Here is a 17,905-nt window from a genome sequence, read left to right on the forward strand (position 1 = left end):
AATTCTTCCCCAGGAAGGCCCTTGCTGCCCTCAGTCTCTGCTTACAGTGCTGTGGTCCAAGCACTGCTTTTGCACCAGCAGAGCATCCCGTGAGGCTCTCAAAAGAAATTAAATCTCCTTCTGAAGAAGGAATCCCCAGTAGAGGAAAATAAATGCTGATTATTAACTCTTATTTTTTAACTTGCATACAGACAGGTAGGCAGATTGCACTGTGCTGCGGTGGCATAGACGGCTCTCCAATTAGCCGAAGGCTAAATATTGAAATCAGTTATTTCAGTCATCCTCTATAAATTTATTCTTTAAACTTTTGGGCCTTCCATCACTTTATAGTTTTGAATACTGATAGTTAACTTATTTGCAGCTAATTGAGCCCCTTTGACACTAAGTTCAGTGTTCAATCCACTTTACAAATTTCATTTGCTTGCCCTGTGAGTAGATTAGACATAAATTTTATAAAGTCCGGTAAAGAGATGAAAGTGATGTTATACTCTGTTAAATATAATAAAAAAGGCACATTATCTCTTAGTTAATTAAATGTTAAACAGCTTGGGAAGATTTTATACATTCTTCTTTGGGGCTGCTGTTAGCATTCCTTTTCTATCTCATGTGTTGAATACTCTTCTGTTAAGGTATGCTCCTTTTTCATGTTATCTCATACACTTCATATTCCTTGTAAAGGATTGATTTCAGCTCATGGCATACAGATTTCTTCAGACTCCTAGTGTTTGTTCAGAAGAAATGGCTGTGCAGTACTTTGGTAACGTAAATGACATTAATTCTACTTCTGCACATCCACTGCACTCCACTTCTTCAAAACCAGCTTTGGCTGGGGCTAGTCTTTGTCACACCAAATACCTGACAAAATCTTGTGTAATTTATCTGGTGGCATCAGAAGAGGAAAGACCTGAGAAGCACTTGCATAAACCATTGAAGAATCATAGTCCTTAGTAGGCAACAGAGCACATTTTGTCAACTTCCATGCAGTAACATCTCATGAAACATTTTCATAGACCTGTAACAAAATGGAAACAGATAAACCACACAGCAGACAATGGCTGAAGTACTTGAAGGGATTCTCTGTAATAAACATTAGAGTGAACAAAAGTTTTGCATTCTGGATTGAGCTGTAATTCTTTTTCCCTCTCAGTGTGCAGAAACTGAGTGAATTCCTGTCAAGTGAAGAGATTGGAGAAGAGCATGATAAATGTCCAGAGCTAAGAAGTGCAGATAATCACAGCAAATACCAGGCAGTGGTAAGTAATAATGTCTAATTGCAGGTGAAGTGGGTAGTCGTTTGTACCCAGAGTAGTTTTTCTGCTTTTCTACTTCCTTCTGATTATTTTATGCAATTGCAAAAACTCATTTCAGTACCCTGTACTACATAGGTGATAACATGATTGCTCATGTTTAGGGCACTTTGCTGGTACCGCCACCACTTACTGTGTATTTTTGTCTTCCTGGTTTTTCACAGCCACTCAAAGTTGTTAACCGCAAGAGGCCTGCCAGGGAGGACTGGAACAATTACAGCTCTCATACGAGAAGACCAATTAATATCACAGAAGCAGATGATTTTTGTGTAAAGGTGATATGAAGGTCACTCTAATAACAGTTACTATGGCTCATTAATAGTCACTTTTGTATTCTGATAGCCGAGTTTCAAATTCGAGAAGCAACTTCTGATGTGAAGCTGTCAGACGCTTGTACCAAAGATTAATCTCACCTTTCTTTCTATGCTTTCCATTCTCAGAACTGCCTGCTGGCCTTTATATTGTGATTAGTTATGTATATCCCTCTAGATTTCACTCAGCAAATTTACACTGGCAATGTTCATATTATTAGCCGTGTTTTCATGACAAGAATTTCCAGCTTATTTGAGGAAAAGTTAAAATTGTCAATGCCAGTTGGAAGGCTGATATTTTTGATTATCTGTAGAAATGGCCAGAAATAATAAAAATCCTGATGGCTGTTATACAGATGATGCTGTTTATTTAGGAAGTCTACTATTACATTTGCATTTCTGGCACAAAAATAATTCAGTTTCATGGGTCTAAGTGGGACAACTGGTTAGTGGTTCCAGGGTTCTTTGGAGGCTGTTGTCTAACATCCTGCTTTAGTGCGGGGAAGTGTAAGGAATATTGATGTTGGGTGGGGAGGAGGAATAGACACGTAGATCAAAAGATCAGCCTGGAGTGATGACAAAGGAGGGCCAGAGCAGTAAGCTCTGAGAGGATGGTATTTTTAAGACCTTGAATATCTGAGGACCAGATATAATCTTTGGCTCCATCTGCTGACATCATTGTCACAGGCTGCGCTTGGGGCCAGCAATTCTGCAGTTATTGGGTGCTGTCTGTTTGCAGCTTATTGCCCGTGAGGGGGCACTTTTTGAGAGGGGATTCTCTGGCTGGTTTTGTTGATCTAGAGGGAGCAGCGCAATATTTTCTTCTGCTTATTCTTTCAAGTTTGTTTGTTTGTTTGTTTCCAACATAAAGCCATTATTTTATTCTCCAGTGGAAGTTAGCTCCAGGGTAGTATAGAAGTGTCCCATTCCACTCTTTTCTCATGTCAAAAAATGTTGTACCTTATGTTGCTGGAAGGCTTTGAGAGCTTCAGTGCTTCTGAAAAAGTGAGAGAAGAGAATGCTGTATAAATACAGATCTGTAAAATTGTCTCCTCTCCCATTTTTCACACTATCCAGTGGAAATCTCCAGTTAAAATCCTGAACAGACCTGTGTCTTGTTGGTAGTCTTTTTAAATAAAAAGATGGCTTATATCCAAAGAATACTACATCATCTGAGAATCGTATCAGAAATATAAAGGAAAATATTGTAATAGGCAACAACATGCAATTTTTGAGGACAATTCTGCAAATCAACTCAGAATGCAGACCATATAATTGTGTTATATGCTGCGACGTGTCTAGACTGACATTCAGTGCTTTGCAGAGTGCAAACCGTGGTCCTGTATGTAATTTAGTCATCATTTCACTTATTTTATGTGCCCACCTTATGAATGACAAAACAAACCCTAAAGAGCAACTTTTTCCCCCTTTTCCACGATTATCTTATTGCTATGTTTTCTTGAGTTCAGAGATTGTTGCACAGAATACAGACCTCTAGAAAATTAGTCACTTGAAAACCTGTTTTCTTCACTGAGTAAAGGCTAACTGTTCTGATGCTCACAATAGATGTGTCTTTATACCTTTACTAAAAGAAAAAACAAGTCAGTCTAACGCTGGTTTTCTGTTTCTTATTTCTCTCCATCTTGGCATAGATCACAAATGGATTTTTCACTTGGACGCCTGAAGGTCCTCCAGCATTGTCCAACATTGATATCCGAATCCCTCAAGGTACAAAATGACATCAGATATAGAGTAAGATCCTTTTTCATGAGCATTTGGAAAATCTGAAGCTTATGTGTGTTCCCCTCTCTTGCAGGTCAGCTAACGATGATTGTAGGACAGGTTGGCTGTGGTAAGTCATCTCTCTTGCTAGCCATACTTGGTGAGATGCAGAAGATCTCTGGCAACATATTCTGGAGCAGGTAGTACTATTTAAAAATTCGAACTTGAGTTGAGTAGTAATGCACAAAAGACCAAAATTCTGTCCTGGGAACCTGGTTTGGGGATCCAGGATTTTATAGGTACACAGGCAAGAGGAAAAAAACTTACCCTAATAGTAGGAGAGCACATCAGAAAGAACCCCCAGCCAGGCTCAAATGAGCCACCCATTCCTCTTGGTGGAATAGATGCACATTCGGCACTCCAGCAACGTTACGTGCATGAAATCATGCTTCAGAAACAGAATTAAGTATCTGAAATGTTGTGCTGCTACAGAATGGCATTTCTACTTTAAGGCTTGAGCAGCAAGATTTTGAACAGCACTGTTAAGAGGCACCTCCTCACTAGGAGAGGTCCTTGGCTGTGCCTCTAGATGTGCGCTCCATCTCAGCACAAGTCTAATACGTGAGAAATGGAGAACGTTTTATAAGTGGCAGTGATCTCAGGATATACTCCCTCGGGATCATCCTGCTTTATTTGACAAGAGGGAGATGGTCACGTCCTTCTCTCCTTCCTCAAGGGGACACAGCAGCTGTGCTCCAACAGGCAGATATAGTCTGTACTTCTGTCTAACTTTTGTCCTGGCCATGAAGGGAGGAAAAATGTGACTAAACTCCAATAGCTGTGCTGCTAGGGCTTGCTCTTTTAACCCTTACACTAAATGGCTGATTGTATAATGTATTGCAACTCCTGTACGTATTTTCTGGTAATTGCTGCCATCTCTAGCCCATTGTCTGATCTTTACCTTTTGGGATACAATTATTTGTTGATAAAGCTTGACATAATCTGCTTGAATAATCTGAAATTTATGGGTAATCGGCAATTATTTGTTGGTAAAGCTTGACGAGGTGCAGAAGAATCTAGAAAAAGAATTTTATTTCCAAATGAATGGGAAAGAAGGAATGGCAACAATACAACCCATAGTTACTCTGATGGACAGAGGGGTATTGTCACCTAATGTTTTCTGCACTGATTTTGAAACAATTCTCAAAAAATTCCTTGAGTGCTTGTAAAGATATTATTTATATTCAGCCTTCATGGCTAAGTCAGTCACCCAGCTCAGAACTACGCACAGTTTACTAGTACAAGGGAGGAGGGTCCCCCATTTTATAGGTGGGGGAAATGAAATGTAGGAAGGTGACCCCTGTGGCTTGCGAGAGAGAGAAGAACAGATGCCAAAGTTCTGGAATAGGGAGATGTACCCATTAAAACAAACATCCCTAAACAGAAAATCAGAATATGGCTAGGAACAGTACAGAATCCCTGCAGCCTTATTAAGTGAACTAATTTCATTTCAGCAAGGCTGCAATTTTTTATAGATGACATAACATGATTAAGAAGTGTAATTTGAATGTCTGATGCTAAACTAAAACAGATGACATGATAGTTCTGATCAGACTGTGTTTTTAAATAGCATTTGTTTAGAAGCATGTGTTTCACAACAGCGTAAAGGTCAGAATGGGTTTTCCTATCTTCTGTGTGTGCCAAAGTATCACAAGGTAAAATTCAGTTCTTATCACATTTGCTTTGCTATCTGTCAGATAAGTAGAAAGGGGCTTGCAGCTGAAACAATCTTAGCACTGTAACTGCTAGCTGCTCTGGGACAGATTATTTTTGTCACTTTCCAGAGCTGCTATGATGTGTAGTGGTCTAATCAGAGTGATGGATGTATTCAGTGTAGGCTGCACACCTGTGTTATAAAGCTGCCAGATGAGAGCTCCCTAATTTGATAAGAAAATACTAATGCCTGACCAGGTACATGCAACATTATCCCAGATCCAAGGCGAGTGATTTTATCAAGTAGTGACCAAACCTTGTAGCCTTAGCTCATCCAGTAACATGTATCACCAAAATCAGTAAAATCCTTGTTATGTTTATTTCCTCAGGATGAGATAAATGCTTAGATGTTACAGAATAGTCCCAAATTATTTCATTTCACATTTCCTTCCCCTTCCTTTCCTCCAAGGTCACAGCAATGAATGTGAAGGGTATATCCTGCTGACATGTCACTCAGTGCTCAGGAAATCTGGGTTCTATTCCTGGCCCTTCCCTTGGTCTAATGGATAACCTTGGACAAGTCATTTCCCACCTCTGTGCTTCCATGCTCTATCAATAAAATAGGATTAGCTGTATATCATCTTTATTTGCTTCCTGTAAAATGGTTTCTTTCAAAACCTTTAAAAATTACAGTAATAATTTGTTACTGGACTAGGAATTGGCTAATTGAAAGTTAGCAGTGGCTCGTTTTTTATTGTATTTAGTTATTTGTATTGTAGTGTGTGCCTAGAAGATCCAACTCAGATTACTGCCCACTTTCCAAAGCAGGCTGAGAGCATCTGTGGCATAAATATTTTATAATACTGCTAGAGATTATAAAAATAGAGAAATCATTATTTACATTCTGAACACATAGTAAATAGTATCGATTTGACTGGTTACTGAGTAAATAGTAGTGTACCCCATGCTGATTTCTTCTGGGTAGTATCACACTTTAAACAGTGCTAGTTCGAGTAGTATAAGATACCAGTCTTTTTGGAGTAAATAGTATCAGAAGGTGGACCTAAGGGAGAAATATTTTGCTCAACGTTATGTCATTTGTTTCTAAACCAAACATATGCACTCAAGTGAATCTGGAGTCCTTATAATGTGAAGGAAGTAGTAGATTCATTAAGGTTGTTCACAGTAGATTTTCTTCCTTCTGTACTCAATGTGGAGTTGACTGTTTCCATCAAATGACAACATATTCAAGTGATCTTGATGCCTAAAAAGTACATAGATTTTTATAAAGATGCATCTGTTGGCGTTTTCAAAAACTTAATTTGATTTTATTTAAATTAATAGCTTTGTTCAGTACTCTAACCTTCAGAGTAAAGGTACTAGTGTGAGCTGGCTCTCATATTCTACAGCGGATTGAATTTAGATACAGTCATTGCTTTACTATGCATTAACTTTTTGGAAGTGTCTCAAGCTGACCTTTTAAACTGTGGGTATAGTTCTCCTGCCTGGGGATTTATGAGCAAGTAGTGCTAGCATAAAGTTAATGAGACTGTTCCCTTTAAAGCATGTGCTCCTCCTCGTTTTGTTTATATCATTCAAGACAGATTTTTCATTCTTTTTCAATGGAAGCGATTTTAGCTTCAGTAATAAGGATGGTCAGTCATCCTGTCAAACAGCTCCGTCTGTGAGCATCTTGGCACATGCTGAAAAGCAGCAAAACCAAAAACTGTTCATCCCTCAGACCTGCCCACGCTTCCTCACACAGACGCAGCTCCAAAGACTAGCGCTGCTACAGCATGCAGCATGCTGAAGTCATCTGATTTGGGTTTCAAACTAACCTGTTATAGGAACTGCAAAGGTGCAGCTACTGTCATGGAAAAACAGTATCACACATTATCTGTTGGTTTTACTTGAAAATGTCATCTTTTTTAATGGAACTCCATTCTTATCACATTTGAATTTTTCAGGTCTGTTAGCACTTCTAGGAAAGAGTAGAGGTGATTTTATTTGTTGAGTCAAGTTAACAAGTTTATAAGGAAAAAATCTGCCAAGTTTTTGACTGCTAAAATCAAGGCAATTTCTGAAAAAGGAACAGATGCTGTGCTGCAGCTCTGTGATAAATACTGTTTGCAGTCCGTGCACTAAGTGGAATATAATAGTTTTTCTTTCAGGGGCAGATTGCTTTTGCTTACTTAAGTAAACAATCTTTGCTTTCTGTTTGTGATGCAGCTGTACTTCTGACAGCGAGACGGGGGAAGATGTCAGGTATGGTATTATATGCAATTATTGGGCTTTCTACTAAGTCAATCACAGTAGAATCACAGAATGGTTTGGGTTGGAAGGGACCTTAAAACTCATCCATTTCCAACACCCTGCCATGGAAAGGGATGCCTTCCATTAGATCACATTGCTCAAAGTCCCACCCAACCTGGCCTTGAACATCTTCAGGGATGGGGCATCCACAGCAACTTTGTGCAAACTGTGCCAGTGCCTCAGATTAAAGACTTTCCTCTTAACATCTAATCTCAGCCTCCCCTCTTTTAGTTTCAAACCATTCCCCCTACTGAAATCAGCAGAGGAAAAAATGTCATCTGGTGGCCTTTTTATTACCTTGATGCTAAGTGCATGTCTTCTACTGGCCAGAATATTTTCTTGTGAAGCACCAACTATTTTACTGCTTTTTCTTTGGATTTATCATCTCTTCTGTCCTGCTTAGCATGCTTTTCAGATTTGTTACCTGGCTGTCAGACTGAGTCCTGCAAAATTTATGTTCCCATCTGCATGTAGACAGAGGGACTTTCATATGCCTAACAGCTAAATCTCATGGCAAAGGGTTCTTGGAAATCTCATAGTTCTTCCTGCATAAGAGAGACTACAGTTCATGGGCTGAGTAAAAGTGAAACTGTTTGAACCCATTAAGGTACAAAAGGAATACGATCAGAATTAGACATTCACATGAAACCGTTATGAGGATATACAGCAAACAGTAAGATAACATAGAAAACAGTGTGGTAATCATATTAAAAAAAAGAAAGGAAATATCAGACTATATGAAACAATTGCTTGCATTGTCATAGATTCTGGGAGTCCTAGTCATGTTTGTTATATGCACTAGGATAGTGGTTTTGTTGCACTGGCATCCTATAGAATATTTTTGGTGCCCTCAGAATAGAGTATTTTGAGCCAAAATGTTGTGAGGTCTGGAGCATTTTCTCATAGGTGTTGAATACTTGCTGCAGTATTGTTTAAAACACTTGTCAAAACTGGAGCTTTAACTATGCTGGTTTTAGATTGATATCACGTAGTACAGAGCTTCAGCATACTTAGCAGAGCTTTATTTTTGTTACGCAGTTATATTGTTGTATTTTTACTTACAGCAATAATAACCTGTGTTTGTCTTCTGTAGCCCAGAGAAAGAATCTCCTGTTGAGATGGAATTCAGGTATAACTCTTTAAAAACTAGTGTGAATGGTCTTCAAAAGTGCCTGCTTGTAATGAGTTGCTCCTCTTTAGAAGCCAAATGGTTTGTCTCTGTGTACGCAGCTGCCATGAGATCTGGGAGAAGTAAAAACACGCAGGTGACCCTTGCCATTTAATACTGGCAAAAACATATGCTCCTCAATAGTCAGGCATGCCAACATAAGAATGCGTCATTACCTACCATCAGGCTGAAAATAATGGAATCATGTTTTTTGGTTTATGTAGATCCAATAGTAGTATAGGACATGTTTCTCTTGTGTTTGGAGAAAGTCGATTTTGAGTCCTTGTTTGATACTAGAAATTCATGAACTGTGCAAAATAATCATGATAAAACTGTAGTCATCAATCCAGCACACAAAGGAATGGCTTTGCAGTGTACTATTTCCTCCATCATTATAACTTCATTGAAGTGTGTCTGTTTTCCTTTAGAAATTACCAACATTTCAGCCTCGTTGCTAGGTTTATTAAGGCACCAAGATACACACCAGAATGTCCAATTACTAGTCTTTTCTCAATGATCTTGAATACATACTGAGCCTCCTGGACTTACAAAGTGAAATGTGAAGATAGATCAGGAGCTTCAAACAAGCAACCTTAACAATGTTGTCTCTGGTTCTAAATTAATGAACTGGGTTGATCCCATCAAAACACTAATTCTCCAGGGAGCTCAGGGAAGGTTTCCTTGCTTATTCTAAGGTTGGATTTTGCCATCCGTCTCTTTGTGATAATTAAGAGGCTATGGTCATTTTATCATTTGTTATCAAAGGAGAACAATTACAGTCCACTGATAAAAATATGTTTGTTTATGCAGTCCAGAGGTAAGAGACAATTACTTCCACCCGCATAATGAATTCCTTGTAAGTCTTTGCTAAGCCATTTATTTGCATGACGTCTTCTGAGCGCAAAATCTTAGGTAGATTCATGGCAGGCTTTCAGAGAAAGTGTTGCACACTCCATTTCAGAATGTTTTGTTCTCTGGACGTTTGACACTGTTTATCGTACTGTTTCAGTAGAAATATTGTTTGGCTGCCTGTTTACTGTACGAAGCACTGTAGATGTGCTGTGTATTTTCCTTATACAATCAAGCACTTGCAAGCTCCCTATTTATGCCAAAATATGACCTGTCTTGATCATCCAATTTGCACCTAAGATTATGCTAGATGGGTTTACTAAATTCTAAATTTTTAAACAAATTTTGGCAAGTTTGTTGCTTGTTCCCAAATTCCTAACAGTAATTAATTCTCACTGATGGCCTAAAAGCAGAATTTTAGCCAAAGTGTGAATGGTGTTCCCAGCCATTGTTCTGGTTCTCAGCAGGGAGTTCATCTTCCAGGTAGTACCTGTATCTTTGCTGAAAGGAAGAACACATTTTACAAAACTTTTAAAAACTTTTTCCTCAAAACTTTGCTAATATTTTTCGAAAAAATAAATTAGACGTAACTTTTCAATCACTTTGAGATTTAATAGTAGCAGAAGCACAGTTTCAAGCAATAAAAAAAGACAAGGGAATACATGTTCGTCTTGGAATGCTCAAAGCAATTTTTTCTCAATCACTGAGATGAGAATTTCATACTAATTGAAAAAATGCTTTCCCCCTGGGGCAGAAATGAATGCTCTTTGAATTAGATTTTGAGACTACAGGCTGGGCTGCATAGGGGATTTTTTGTTTGTTTGTTTGTGTTTCGTTCTCCAGTAAGAGAATTTATAAAGCATAATTAAATTCTAATGAGTGATCAGATATTTGAACTTGGAAGCACACTACCAGGATAGCATAACTGTGTGTTCTTTCAGGTCATCAAAGAAAATTGGATCCTATAATGGTTTCTAAGCAAACTTGGTGAAAACCTGAAAAAATGAGCAGGGCAAGTGACCTTAACTCCTGATTTAAAAAAAAAAATAAAAAAATAGATAAATAAAGCACCCAGTTTGTTTTGTCAGCTCCTTGTTTGAATTGCATTCTGGTCCAACTAGACAGAGGCTGCTGTAATTAATGGCTGTCTAGCAGACAAAGGCTATGTTTGGGTGAGAGGTCATATCTTTTATTGAATTAGCTGATATAGCTGGAAAGAAACGGGATACACTTTAAGGCATATGATCCCTCTTTTGGCCCGTTTATTTGAGAAACAGTGATATGCCAATGGGTTTGTCCATTTTGCCCAACAGTATCAGTTGCTCTAATTAAAAAATCATGCCTTTCTCCCAGCTCTGCCGTTAGAGGTCCTTGGTAGCAGTGCTTTTGTGGCTATCTATGCTACCTCAGGAGTAGGCAGATACTTCCTAAGTAGCAATAAGAATAATACATATGAAATAAAACGTGCATGGGGAGATCCTGTTGGCCATTCTCTGGTAAGCTGTTCCTTTTCATGGTACACGATGGGGGCAATTCCACAAGGGTAAATAGCAAATATTTTTTCCTGTGTTCTCTTTACTTGTCTTCACATAGACATAGAAAAGTATTGTGCGTGGAATCCTTCTGACTCAAGTTCTCCTTGTAGTGGGGAAAAGAAATGTGTTTTGGGGGAGACTTGCCTTTGCGTATGTGTGGAGTTGTTATATTTTTTTAAATACCTTAAAATATCTTTTTTAAACACTTCTCCTGAAAGCTGTTGCCGAAGTAGTGATTTTTATTAGTCTATCCAAAAAGAGCTGGGGTTTATTGTTTTCGTCCTGCCATCTGCATTGCTCAAGAAGCAGGTTTATGGAGCTAGCCTCTGCAAAACCCACTTCACAGCAGAAAATGGGGGAACAAACTGAAATTCAAAAGAACCAACTCTTGAGATAGGTGAACAATTGCAATATTCTGTTCGAAATTGTCCTAAAGAACAGATCAGAAAGGCAGCATTTTTAAAGATTTAGTACAAATTTCTTCCTTTACAAGAAGAATGGTTTCCAATTACCCCTACTGCACTGTTAAGCTGGGAACTCCTGGTTTGTTTGTTTTTCCAGGAAACGAGGATCGGTAGCATATGCATCACAGAAGCCTTGGTTGCTCAACGCAACAGTGGAAGAGAATATCACATTTGAAAGCTCTTTTAACAAACAGAGGTAACAGGTTTCAGCACTGTTATGTGCTTTTCTTTTAGCTAAATAATGGTGTTGCATCCTCCTCCATTCACACGTGGGTCTCCATCTCACTCCAGCATCAAACATAATCCACCTGCTGGAACACAACAGAAGACCCTGAGGCCTGGGTGGTCCCCCTTTGACTGTGCTTTTCTTAAAGGACACAAGAGAGAGGGTTGAGACTCACTTGACCTTAAGTGTGGAAGTGTTTTCATTTCCATGTTTGTGCAGCATGCGGTATTTTCTTTTTATCCCAAATTGACAAATTTTAACTTAGAAGAATATTAACGGTGTGAGAGTGGGAATATTGTTCCTTAAGATTTCCACATCTGGTGTATCACGAAGGACTGATGGTTATCTTTTTATTTGTAATTGACCAAAACCATTCTAAAGGATTCAAAAGTTCTTGCTGGTATTCCATTCCGTGCCCCCACCCACCACCCTAGAAAGAAGTTGGTTACTGTGTATTCACATCCTACGCACATTTTTGTTTGTTTCTGTCGTCCTCGGACATAGAAGCAAGAAAGGCTCTGGGCAGAAAGAAAGTTAAATGCTAAACAATAAAAATTCACTATGGGAGAAGTTGTTCTTGTTTTGCCTGGGTTTAGCTATTAAATGTATTCAGCTGGGAAGCTGACCTAAGATGCTTTTTCTTAGCCGAAATGGTATTTACTTGCCTGCGATTGAAAGAGATCCCATTAGAACAATTAGTGGCTAACAAATACGTTTTCCACTGTGTGATTTTTCCAGCTGGTTAATTTTTGTTCCTTTGCAGGTAGGAAATGTGCTTCTTTAGCAGTATCTGTGTGGATTTTGTGTTACCTTTTTTGTTTCCGCAGGTACAAAGCAGTAATTGATGCTTGTTCCCTCCAGCCTGATATTGACATTCTCCCTCACGGAGACCAAACCCAGATTGGAGAGAGGGTCAGTAAACAACTACGGGCTTCTATTTTTGTTTTAAATATGTAGAGTTTTTTTATTATTTTGTCATGTTCTTAAAATCTTACCGGTTATTTGGCAACAAAGGTAATCTTTTAGCTAAGTGTACGTTTGGGTCATTAGTCTGAAAGCTTGTTGCTTGGTAAACATAGAAACACTGTCATTTATGTGAGATGCCATGATTTAAATGTGCTGCTATCAGAATGTTTGACTAATTCTGCAGACAGTGCATATTTTGGTTTCTTTGTGAATAACCTAAAAATAAATAATTCATCGATTTTTTAGAGCACCTTCAGTTTAAAAATGGCAAATTGTTTAATAAAGAGCAAACCAAGCCTTATCACGTTGGGGAAACTAGAGCGTGACGAGAAGGGAACCAGAAGTCACAATTCCATAAGCAATGTGCTCTAACACCTGCACACACACAGAACCAAACCAAACCAACAGCAACCACCAAGGACACGTTTCCATGAGTAATCTCCACACTGGCTACCATGTTGATTTGCCTTAGTTCTAACAAATTAATTGTGTAGCTAAACAAATGTGGGTTTTGGCAAAAAGGGTAAAGTAGAGGGGTGAGAAAAAGAGGCAGGGAGCAGGGGTGGTAGCTTCTTTAGCAACAGTATTGGCTTATGAGAGCTTAAGGTGCTTGTGAAGCTGTGCCCGGATCATAGGAAGGATGAGTAACTTTTAGCAGGGTGGTAGCAGGACTAAGGGCACAAAACAAGTGCAGTAGCAAGCACATAATGTTCATCTCAGCGTGGCCTGATCTCACAGCTCACAATGACTGGCTATATTAGCTGTGGCACACATACAGTATACAATGGAACTAATACAGTGTGGTGAAATAGAAGCATAATATAAAAATAGGTTAGTCAGACTTCAGACTGGAACTTTTGAGTAGAAGGTTAGTTTAGACTGCCTACAGACCATCTATGCTGCCTACACCATTGTGTCACCACAAGCCATTACACATTTCCCACCCCCTGTTATGTATGGAGCTCACAGTCCTCTGGCTTCTCTAACAATTAGTACACTATGCTCCTAGCTGAATTGCAGGCCCACATTTCTGAAAAAAAAATCTTTTTTTTTTTTTTTCCCTAGATAATTCAATCAGAATATGAAAATTTTGTTGATGTTGTTATAATTGATTGATTGTGTGGTTTTTTTTTCTTGCTTATCTCCAGGGAATTAATCTGTCTGGAGGGCAGCGCCAACGTATCAGTGTAGCGAGAGCACTTTACCAGCAGACAAATGTTGTGTTCTTGGTGAGTAGGTGCCAGTACGCTTATGCTGCAAACAGAAGCACAAGATGTAAGCATTTAGAGTATTTCGTGGATAACACACACTGAACATTGTGCTTCACTGAGCTGCACTAAATGCCCCCTGTTTATTTTATAGCCGTTATTAGCTAGACTGCAGGTAAGAAGAATTCTGCAAATGCTGCAGACAGGTGGATATTATCATATAAATTGAAATGTTGATGCTTTCCCTCTCAGTTTGTTGAAGTTTCTTTTTGAGTCTTGTACTTATTTTTGTTACCAAAAATTAAATGGTCTCAGCAGTATTTATAAAATTCCTAAACTGTCTCAGGCGTAAATTAATGTTGGCCTGTGTCAAAGGTGTTTCCGTTCTGCAACAAACTAAGCTTTCTTCCCACCCTGAACTGCTCTTTGTATATCCTGCCCAAACTTCAATAGAAGTACTAGGGAAAAAGGAATGAGAGCAGTCTCTGAAAGCCTAGTAGGTAGGAAAACAGATGCATCCTACGCAGTCTCTACTAGTGAGCTTGCTGGCTTTCCAATTAGGACTTCCTTCTTAAACCCTGTTTTCAAGGAGCTTTGAATCCAGCTTTTATGACAACCAGACATGAGAGTTACATGGGATTAGTTAGCTGTGCATATTTGAAGTCATACCTAAAAGTCTGGGAGGTTACTTAGATAGAGCTTTCCCTGTAATTGGGCTGATCATGATGTGATGCTTCACAGGCAGGGCATTTCAGGCAGTGATGAGAACGCAGAGGCAGAGAGCAGCTGGGTGCTGCAAGGGCCGGCATTGGACCCTAACTTGTTTTTTTCCATTGTTACTTTACAACAGAACTTCTGTACAGGACACTCAATAATATCATAGTAGCAGACTCTCTGATGGTTTGACAATACAAAAGCATTTACAAATAAGCTTATTTTTCCAGTTAATCATTCAAAAATAATCAGGAATCCTGTATTAGTACTTGAAAACATCTAGTTATTTTAAGTCATCATCATTTTGATGATTTCAGTCAAAGAAAGAAGAATTTACCCAAATTCAACTCTACATTTTCAGCAAATACCTGGACAAAAGAAAACAAAAAATGATTTTTAATAAATTCTAGTATTAGCATAACATAACATGAAATACTAATAATAAGTAAATCCTACAGCCATTATCAGTAGTGCAAGCAGAAATTATGTCTTTATAATTTCATATAAATAGGATTAAGTAAAAAAAAAGAAGTTTCACAAAATGTAGTACAGATTTGTTTATTCCTAAATTAATTGCATATTCATTGCTTTAATAAGGTGAGGGTAATATAGGCATAAATGAAGTATCTGAGCAGGATCATCAGAGACCAAGCTTTTTCCTTTTGCGATGCTGTGTTAATAGATTTCAATTATATGGATTAAAAATAATAGTAATAATAAAAAGTAATCAGAAGGAAATACGTATAAAGAAAATAAAAATCTGCTGTTTGTCACTATCCCTGAAGCAGTTTGGGTAATATCAGGGCATGTTGCTCCATTGTCTTCAGTCTAACAGAAATCACATGCTGCAGTTACGTGGGCATTTGAGAGGAGCAGTTCCCAGAAAGGCTCAGGAAATCATGGCATTTACACAGCTAACGTTACTGTATGTCATTGTGCAGTACTTGCTATGAAAAGGACAGCTCAAGGTCTGTTGATAGGTATCTTAAGAAAACTGCTCCAAAGAACAGTTTTGATCTTTTGATAACCTCTCAAAATTTTCTATATTGATCTAACTGGTTTTACTGGTATTAAAAGCCATAAGATTTCTTAAATCCTATAAATGTTGACTCCAAAAGCTGGCCTGTTTTCCTCATGACAGGATGATCCATTTTCTGCACTGGATATCCACCTGAGTGACCATCTCATGCAAGAAGGGATCCTGAAAATGCTAAGGGAAGACAAGCGCACTGTCGTGCTAGTAACTCACAAGCTGCAGTACTTGCCCCACGCTGACTGGGTAAGAATGCTCTTCCCTTTTTTTTTTTTTTTAGGAGGCAGGAGAGCGTCACAAATATGTCTTCTGCTACACACAAGGCTCTCACTTCATCTTTCTACCAAGTGTTAGTTTAGTGAGAAGATGTCTTGGCATAACCCAGGTCTTTTGAAAGTTAGCCAGGAGGGTTGGGGTGCCATAATTTTGGAATTCCCATTTTACAGAACACCTAAACAGGTCTGATTTTCCTCGAACTGATACTTAATAATCTGATGAAAATGGGCCACATTTAAAATACATCAAGTATCCAAAAGCAATTCTTATATTGGAAAACTTTTCATCTCAAAATGGTGAAATGTTGGAGTAACATAACAAACTGCCTCTGGCTGCGATGTTACTATGAAGTTGTCTGCGGTGTCACAGAAAAAGGTGCTCTGATGGTCAGTGAGCTGTTAGGGAAATTCAAGGAAAAAGAGTACTTCCATGCATTTGGTAGCAGTAGATATCAGTAACGACTATTTTCCTTTTTGCATGTTGACAAACTTTTAAGAAATGGTTATTTCTCAGGTGTTTTGTTAGGTTTCTTTGTTGTATGTTGTAGTTTACAGAAAAAAATGAGGGTATGCTTTCTTAACACTTTGCTGTTGCAAATGTCTAAGATGAAGTAAATCAGATAGTATAAGGCTGTTTGGTTTGTTGGATTTATTTTTTTTTAGTTCTTTGGTTCACACTGGCCTTGTACTTACTTCCCCTACAGTTATCTAGCCCATATCAGAGGTTTTCTTGCCCACAAGGATTGATTACTGCAGTTATGCCTCCTAGCAGGGATTCTCTGTCATTTGCAGCTTGCACAGACTATAGCAGCAGTTATTCTGTCTCAAGCAATAACCATATTTCAGCTGCTTTCTGTTCTTCATATTGGCTTGCTGTAAAGTTGCAGATAGACATTAATCTTGCTCTCGTCGTGTTTTTGGTGGGAAGCATTTATCCTTTATGGTGTCTTCTGTGACCTTGTCCCTCAGTTGTACACCTACCTGTAAGAATTACTGCTGTTCTCAACACAGTTCTGCTTTTGCTGTTAGCATCTCTCAGAATAAAGGAATTTTCTGTCTTCTTCCCCTGCATTTCAGGTTCTGGCTCAGCTTCCTCTTTTTTAATTGTCAGCATTCTTTTTTTCAATATTGCCAACTGTGGTATTGTGTCAGCATAATCTTTCTCATTTTCTTTTCCAAATGTCAGATTTATTTCTAGGTGCTCTTGTTATGTGAGATACTCAATGGAGAATGTTTGTATCTTCTAACTGGGTTTCAGTAATGTGTTATGAAATAAACTGTTCCAAACAGCTTGTAGGATAGGAAAGGTTTGCATTAATTAAGTTTATAATTAATAATTGCTTATTAAGAGAGAGTTCGGTGTTGTTTTTTTTTTCCAAAGCAAAGGTCTCATTAAGTCTGAGAAAGTTTTACGCAATGTGGTACAGCAGGAATAATTTATTCTGTTTTACTTTAAGGAATTCTAAACAAAAATATAATCTGAAGTATGTGTGACAGCCTTTCTAAAGCTTCATAGAAAAATGCTCAGAAGAATTTAGGGTCCTATTCAATCGGGGGGTTCCTGAATAAACAGACCACAAAAAGATCCATTTGCTTTTCTTCCTTTCCTCTGGTGCAAATTCTCAGCAATAAATGGAATATATTCCTTTTTTTTTTTTTTTTTCTTCCATTGAAATTTCTGAGTTTCCAGGGAGAGAGAAAAATAAACACTGTATTAAACATTTTCTAATGATGTCACATGAGTTTACAATCCACACGCCTCATTTTCCAATTCTCCTTGTCAGATCTAAAGTTAAGTTAGTTACATTACGTGTATAATGTGGTTGCACTGATATAAACCTGGAAACCACACCCTTCAGACCTTGTCTTGCATATATAATTATTTTTTTTCAGACTGTGTCTACCATTTATGCTTTTAAAAGCTTTAGGGATTCAAAATCCCTAGCTTTTCCTTATCAAGTCCATGATATCAAACAGACGGTGGAGCCAGCATGCTCATTTCTAATTGCCTGAACAAGGGCAAAATTTATTGCACACGGTGTGTTGCTAAAAGCCTTTTCCTTTTAGGAGGTAAGAGAACTCTAAAATCTTATCTTGCTAA

At 38.3% G+C, this 17,905-nt stretch overlaps 1 protein-coding gene across 1 annotated transcript in view; it reads left to right on the plus strand.

Moving 5' to 3' along the window:
* Positions 1-17,905, plus strand: part of ABCC8 (ATP binding cassette subfamily C member 8) — a 75,300-nt gene that overhangs the window by 36,209 nt on the left and 21,186 nt on the right. The window contains exons 13-22 of the mRNA XM_032189295.1: positions 1,148-1,253; positions 1,472-1,582; positions 3,271-3,346; positions 3,435-3,540; positions 7,283-7,318; positions 8,460-8,495; positions 11,480-11,578; positions 12,436-12,520; positions 13,723-13,803; positions 15,638-15,775. Coding sequence (XP_032045186.1) covers positions 1,148-1,253; positions 1,472-1,582; positions 3,271-3,346; positions 3,435-3,540; positions 7,283-7,318; positions 8,460-8,495; positions 11,480-11,578; positions 12,436-12,520; positions 13,723-13,803; positions 15,638-15,775 — 874 coding nt within the window. The remainder of the gene's footprint in view (positions 1-1,147; positions 1,254-1,471; positions 1,583-3,270; positions 3,347-3,434; positions 3,541-7,282; positions 7,319-8,459; positions 8,496-11,479; positions 11,579-12,435; positions 12,521-13,722; positions 13,804-15,637; positions 15,776-17,905) is intronic.

This window comes from Aythya fuligula, chromosome 5, assembly GCF_009819795.1.
Source record: "Aythya fuligula isolate bAytFul2 chromosome 5, bAytFul2.pri, whole genome shotgun sequence".
NCBI lineage: Eukaryota > Metazoa > Chordata > Aves > Anseriformes > Anatidae > Aythya > Aythya fuligula.